Source organism: Furipterus horrens, unplaced genomic scaffold (genome assembly GCF_987537825.1).
Source record: "Furipterus horrens unplaced genomic scaffold, mFurHor1.1.pri manual_scaffold_3, whole genome shotgun sequence".
Classification (NCBI taxonomy): Eukaryota; Metazoa; Chordata; class Mammalia; order Chiroptera; family Furipteridae; genus Furipterus; species Furipterus horrens.
In genome coordinates, this window is record NW_028327173.1 from 135,793,966 (window position 1) to 135,800,896 (window position 6,931).

General features: G+C 49.9%; 2 protein-coding genes across 2 annotated transcripts; both read left to right on the forward strand.

Annotated features, from left to right (window-relative positions):
• Positions 1–212: 212 nt before the first annotated feature.
• Positions 213–3,218, forward strand: LOC150015995 (granzyme H-like). Its single transcript, XM_090270184.1, is given in 6 exon segments — positions 213–329; positions 1,279–1,423; positions 1,871–2,006; positions 2,285–2,539; positions 2,879–3,019; positions 3,021–3,218. Coding segments are annotated over 6 exon segments (765 nt in total). The 5' UTR covers positions 213–277; the 3' UTR covers positions 3,057–3,218.
• Positions 3,219–5,629: 2,411 nt separating this feature from the next.
• LOC150015996 (granzyme H-like) lies at positions 5,630–6,717 on the forward strand. Its single transcript, XM_090268319.1, has 3 exons — positions 5,630–5,769; positions 6,294–6,429; positions 6,616–6,717. Exons 1-3 carry the CDS (start codon positions 5,630–5,632, stop codon positions 6,715–6,717), a joined length of 378 nt encoding a protein of 125 aa, XP_090124445.1.
• Positions 6,718–6,931: the final 214 nt, after the last annotated feature.

Consider the following 6,931-nt stretch of genomic DNA (forward strand, 5'->3'; position numbering starts at 1 on the left):
CAACTACTGGCTGATGCAGTAGCAACAACCACCCTATTTGGAGTGTGCAGTTCCTATTTCCACCTGGTGTAGTCAGCACTGAGTCAAGAGCCACAGTTGCTTCTGTGGTTATGATAAGATCTTCCTCCAATCAGGCTCAGGGACTTAAACAAGCAGTTATGCAAGGCACGTAGAGAAAGTGCCTTATGTGATCAGGGTCACAACACCAGAGAACGCCAGTCTCAGAACACCAGGTGGAGGCACCAGCAGCTCTGACCTGGGCAACCTTCCTGAGGAGATGCAGCCACTTCTCCTGATGTTCTTTCTTCTGGCCCCCATAGCGGAGGCAGGTGAGTGACTATTCCCCCCAACAGAAGCCCACTCCCATGCCACACTGGCTCACCATACTCAGATGCCGCACTGAGACACATTGTGGCCCTGGTGCATCCCCAGGAACTTCCTCAAGTCTAGAGTCAACCCTCCTCAAAGACTAGCAAACCTGATGCTGAATGAAAACTCAGCAGGAAGGCAGGGCACAAGGCTGCTCTCCAGGAGAACATGTGAGTGTTCTCTTCCCTTGTCATCTAGAAGGTGAGGGGTTTTTTTTTTGTTTTTGTTTTTGTTTTTTTTCACAAAAGCTCCTGGAAGAAGGTAGAAAGATGGAAATGAGAAAAAATTGTTCAGACAATGGGATCTTGAAAAGCAGGGGTTGCTTGTGTAAGACCCACTAACGTTCTCACTCAGTGTCTTAAAAGCTACCCTCGACCTCCACCCCCTTCTCCAAGATTCGCAAGGAAGCTGAGGACCCAGTTGATCCCAGAGTTGGCATCCTGGTCCCCTAACACTTGTGTTTGGATGCTTCAGTCTTACATTCTCTCTTGTAATTTCTCAGTCACAGTGTTTGGAATATCACAGGCCAGAAGCAGCTCAGTGACTCTAGAAACAGCTGGAAGAGAAAACCCAGGGAGCACAGGGGAAGGATTATCCAGGATCTGCAGGCACTCCTCTGCTTGTTTCAAAGATAGATCCTGTCTGCCCACATACATGACCGCAATAAAAATGAAACAATCAGAACTGCTCTTCTCTTTGTCAGAGGGAGAGTCTGAGTGTTGGGGGTCACATGGCAAACCAGGAGTGTCACCAAAGGACCTCGGGACACCCTACTTGGTTGCAGCTGATGACTACAGACCCCACATCTGCTATCCAGCTCTTCCCTGCCCTGCTCCTGTCTCTCCCCTTCTGCCCTTCTCGGCCTTTGGCTCCATGAGCATGGCAGACAGGGTAGAATTTTTCTTTCAGGGAAAATCATTGGGGGTCATGAGGCCAAGCCTCACTCTCGTCCCTACATGGCATTTCTTCGGATCAGGACTGAAAATTCAAAAACATGTGTGGGTTTCCTTGTGCGTGAGGATTTTGTGCTGACAGCAGCTCACTGCTGCGGAAGGTGAGGAGCGGAACCTGGGCCCCCACCCTTCTGCAAATACCTCACAGGGCTCCCATTTCTCAGGGGCCACAGACCAAGTCAAACAGCAGAGCTCTGCAGAGAACAGGTAATTTGGGGGAGAGCGGACAGTGCGCTGCAAGTGGCCTACTGAAGACAGGAAGGACTGATCAAAGGTGACATAGAAAGGAGACTGAGGGTACAAATGTGAGAAATTCACGGTTTTTCTTAGACACAGGCAAGCACAGTGCATGGCTGAGCACCTTAAATCAGCTCCAGGAACTGCCCCCTAGCCCAAGCTAGGAAGCAGCAGACAACACAGAGCTACGCAGACCCCTTCCCTTCAATTCCTCTCACTCCAGTCCTGCCCTGTCCCCAGCTGTCCTCTTTCCTTCATGGCCCTTGGGCTGTATCTGCTGTGACCCCACATCCCCCATGCTCTCTGTGCAGGTCAATCAATGTCACCCTGGGGGCCCACAACATCCAAAAGAATGAGAAGACCCAGCAGGTCATCCCGGTGAAAAGAACCATCCCCCACCCATACTATAATAAAAATAAAATCTCCAATGACATCATGTTACTGCAGGTGAGAAAACCTCCTGCTGCTCTTGTTATCCTGAGTCCACATCCTTTTCCCTCTATCATCCTACAGCCAATGACAGCATGTTTCTGTGGGTTGGGCCCATTGCTCCAATGGTTCCTGCACACATTTAACCTGGGGTTTTGTATTTTCGTGACCTCCTTACTGTCCTTCTTCCTAGTAGAAACCTTTACTTGCCCAGAGCTATGAAGAAGGAAACCCCATGACTGTCCCTGGAGTCAATGGGCCCTTGGTAGATTAGAATTCCTTTCCTGTACATTTAGCTGCAGAGGAAGGCTCAAATTACTGCTGCGGTGAAACCCCTCAGACTGCCCAGGAGAGGAAAAGATGTGAAGCCAGGCATGGTGTGCAGTGTGGCCGGCTGGGGGCGCCTCAACCTGACCACCAGGACTAAAATACTGCATGAGGTGGACCTGAAAATCCAAAGGGACGAGGTGTGCAGCCGTCGCTACACAAGCTACAACAGAACCACACAGATATGTGTGGGGGACCCAAAAAAGGAGCAGTCTTCTTTTAAGGTGAGTTCCCCAGCATTGTCCATGCCCAGCCCTGGGCACACCCAAGTTTAGTGGGGACCTGGAGCAGTGGGAACTAGCCATAGCCCTGTGTCCCCAACCTTTCCATCAGTCCAGTCCCTGGTGCTGTCTCCTTGGGGCAGATGAGAGTTTGTCCCACAGCCACTTATCGGCAGAGGCTTCCCGGGGAGGAAGGGACAGGAAAGAGTCCATGAGAGTCATGTTGAAAGCCTGAGACCTAGTGAAATGACAAGACCTGCCCTGACCCTGATCTCTCACACAGACCCAGGACAGAGACCACCCACCTCCAGAGCAACTCAGTCCTTTTCCCTTTGCCCACAGGGAGACTCTGGAGGCCCCTTTGTGTGTGATAACGTGGCCCAGGGCATTGTCTCCTTTGGAAATAAAAAGGCGAAACCTCCACGTGTCTACACTAGGATCTCCAGCTTTCTGCCCTGGATAGAAAGAACAATGAGGCGTTTCCAACTGCAGAGACCAGACGGAGGCACTCCAGAATTGACCCTTCCATCTTCTCCGGGGCACAGGCCAGAGCTGCATTGTCCAGATGGGTTGAAGGGGAGGCTTCCAGACATTTAATGAACTTGCATTTCTAGAGTTTAAATCACTGATTCCTCTTTTATTCACCAAAACTTTGGTTAATTACCTGTTGTATGTCTGGCAACCATCTGTTCATGTTTCTGATTTTTTAGAGGCTTCCCCCTTCAGTGTTACCACACCTTCCTCCTCTAGAATTAAAAAAACATGCTGCATTGTTACCCAGCTCCTTCCAAATTTCCCTCCCCAGTGCCAGCTCCTTCTGTCAGGCTGAATGTTAGCTTTAGTAGGAAAATAGAGACAAGTATAATTTTGGTATGAAAGTAATACATATTCATCATAGAAAAATAGTTAAATACTGAACATGTAAATAAGAAAATGAAAATTACCAGGAATTCTACCATCCAGAGATCATCATCACTGATCCTTAAGCATGTGGTCCCCTGTATTTGTAAGATGCTGTTTCTTGCACAGAATCGGAATTGAGATGTTTAGAACTCATAATCCCATTCTTTCCGTTACTCCTTCTTCTGCTGTCACACTGGTGAGAGTGTTGGGATAATCTGTCTGCAGTTTCTTATGATTGTTGAACCCAGTGAAATCAGAGACATCGTCTCTGGACTATATATGAAGGAAATGGAGTTACCATTTGGGGTATTTGGGGGTGCCCAGAGCAAGGCCAGCCTCACCTCAAACCACCAAGCAGATCCCTCGCCATAGCCCTGCCCACCTTGTACACTAAGCACAGGTTCTCAGTTGACTCCAGCCAACTGTCAGCTTTTCAAGGGCAGGAGTCATTTTTCTCATATCCCTGGAGCCATAAAATGGAAATATCCTTAATTTAGTCTCTGGGACTTTTGAGATTCAAGACCCTCTGCTGGCTGAAGCTCTATCAGAAAAAGGGAGATATCCCTCAAATAAAGGGGATACTCTAATCTTATCTAATCCCTACTGGGGTTTGGGCTCAGAGACTCACAGGTGAGAGCCTTCACTTCCTTGTTTCTTCTTCTCACTTGTGTCTTCTGCCTTAGCAGTGGGAGTGCAAATGTGGTGACAGTGCCATTGTCACCTGACCAAGCTAGAGAACTTCAACAAACCTCCTGTGTGACAACACCCAGCAGAACTAGAGGGGTGCCGATGAGTAGGTGTGTGAGGTGACTGAGCAATGCTTCCCTCATTCCCCTTGGGGCTCTGTGTCTAGAAAAGAAGAAACACCAGAGCTCTGAGCTGGGTAGAACTTTTAGGAAGATGCAGTCACTCCTGCTCTTGGTGGTCTTTCTTTAGTTCCCCTCCCCTCACCACTGTAAATTGGGACCTGTAAGTGACCATGCCCATTCCAGAGGTGGGAGCCCATCTCACAACCCCCTGTACTTCTGTCCCTTCACCCAACACAAACAGGGACTTTTCCTCCACTTGAACCCAGGAACTTTCTCAATGTCAGCTCCCATCTGAACCTCAGATGAGCAAGTCTGATGCTGGATAAACACTCCACAAGGATGGCCAGGAGGAAGGGTGAGCACTAATAGGTGTAGCAGCTGTTAGCATCTCTCTTATCACCTAGAAAGTGAGTTGTTCTAGAAAAGCATTTGGCAAATGGTGTGAACCTACGAAAGACAAGTCATTAAAATCCCTCATTCTGATGTGGAAAAGAGCACCTCAGACACACCAGGTACAGAAGTGGAAGTTGTCACTGGACCCCAGCTTAAGAACAAGTTAAATTTCTCAGGAAATGTCAGCTGGCTGTGGCCCCCGAACTTCCACCACAGGGAGCAGCTGCCAGAACAGAGTTCTCTCGTACATGGACATGCCACACCTGGTCTCCTCCTCATCTTAAATGTGGCCATAATCCATGCCTAGGAGAGAAGCTCAGGGTTTGATGAATCTCAGACGTGGCCAGATAACAGCACACAAGCTTCCTGGTTGCCGTGGCTCTGTCCCAGCCTTGAGCAGCCATTTCCAGCCCCATCTCCACTGCTTCCCAGGTCCTCGGCTGGTCCACTGTCTCTGGCTGTGCCCTCTTGCATTCTTGTGTCCTTGAAACCCACCAAACACCAGCCAGTAGCTAACTGGAGTCCATGCATTCATGCAGTCAAAACTGTCTACTGAGAACCTAGGGTGTGTTAGGCCCTAGGACGTGAGGATTTTAGAAAAACCCAACTGCATAAAAGCTCATGGGTAGATGATTAGAAATAACATCCATAGGGGTGTTAGCACAGGCTCAGAGAGCCAGGGAGACTCACTGAGTCCTGTTCACATTCCTTGGGGCTCCACCATCTTCAAGGTCGGAATTAGCTCCTCTATACACGTGCCTGAGTAGGACTTGGAGAGCAGGCACTATACCCCCTTTCTTAGAAGAGAATTCTGAGGCTTGAGGTTTAGAAAATGTTATTTGGCCACAGAAGGACCTAAGAGACACTCTCTCCTGCATTATCTTTTGGACACTGAGACCACCCACCTCAATCATCACCTTCCTAAGCAATCCCTCCTGACCAAAAACACTGCCAGTCACCCAGCTTCAAGCCACATCCTTCAAAGCAAATGATCAAGGGACACGAAGCCAAGCCCTGCTCCTGCCCCTACAAGGCCTACCTTCACATCCAAGATCAAGAGGAGACTAGGTATGGAGGTGTCCTTGTGCAAGTGAACTTTGTTCTGACAGCTGCTCTCTGCAATGGAGGGTGAGGGGCAGCCGCCAACCCACATCTTCTGAGACCCTACAGAAACCCCTCTCCTTTATCCCAGGGGCTGCAGCCCAGGGGAGCTCCCCAGGCTCCTGGTAATTCAAGCCCAGGAGAGCTCATCAGAGGAGCCCTCTGAGATCATGACTGGAGCGATGAGAGGCTGAGAAGTAGGACAGGTAGGCTTTGGGCTCAGAGACTCACAGGTGTAAGAAACAGATGAGAAGAGCGGGGCCACACTGGCCAAATGAAGCAGCAGTGGACAATGAACACATGCACTGGGGTCAAATGAAAACTCGAGCAAATTCGTGATATTGCCTGAGGGCAAGAAAAAGTTCCCATAAGTCTTACCCTAAGTGTCACTGAGGAGCAGAGTCACTCAGCCCCTCCCTTCCTGTGGCCTCCGTTTCCCCTAGCTGCAGCTCTGCCCTACCCCAGCTGTAAGGTGACCTTACGGGCTCCTGGGCTCTATCTCCTGTGACTCTACCACCCCCATATGAATGCCCACTCTGCTCTCTGTGCAGATCAATTAATGTCACCCTGGGGGCCCACAACATCAAGGAGCAGGAGAAGACCTGGCAGGTCATCCTGGTGAAAAGAGCCTTCCCCCACCCAGACTATAATGCTCAGAACTTCTCCAATGACATCATGTTAGCGCAGGTGAGAAAACCTGCTGCTGCTCTTGCTCTTCTGAGCCCACATTGTTTCTCCCCTAACAGAGATCTGTCCCTTCCTTTCTTCCCATCTTGCCTGCCTGACCTATTCCTGTGACTCGTGTGTCCCATCACAATGTCCAGGCCCAGAAGCCACTGGCCAACCTGGGCTCTCTTGCCTCTTCTCCATCAGCTGAAGAGAAACCTCAAGCCGACTGACGCTGTGAAGCCATTCGGCCTGCCCAGAGTTGAGGACCGGCTGAGGCCAGGACTGAAGTGCACTTTGGTCAGTTAGGTGCCATGGACATGGCACTTCAGTAACCACTTGGCAGGAGGTGGAACTCACAGTATAGTAGGGACACCAGCTTTGTGTAGGACAGAGAAGAGGAAGGCCGGCTTTGAGGTCAGGTTTCCAGCATTTAATTTGATAGGTGCCAGGAGAGAGGAACTTGGAGAGCTCTGGGGTATGGGAGTAGTGATCTCTTCATGCCTGCCCCTGAGAGTTTGGA

Bases quoted from the DNA above. Each gene is read 5' to 3' on its own strand.
- LOC150015996 (XM_090268319.1), top strand. From the start codon at position 5,630: ATGATCAAGGGACACGAAGCCAAGCCCTGCTCCTGCCCCTACAAGGCC. The intron at 5,770-6,293 runs GTGAGGGGCAGC...CTCTCTGTGCAG, and splicing joins GCTGCTCTCTGCAATGGAGG to ATCAATTAATGTCACCCTGG. The intron at 6,430-6,615 runs GTGAGAAAACCT...CTTCTCCATCAG, and splicing joins ATGACATCATGTTAGCGCAG to CTGAAGAGAAACCTCAAGCC.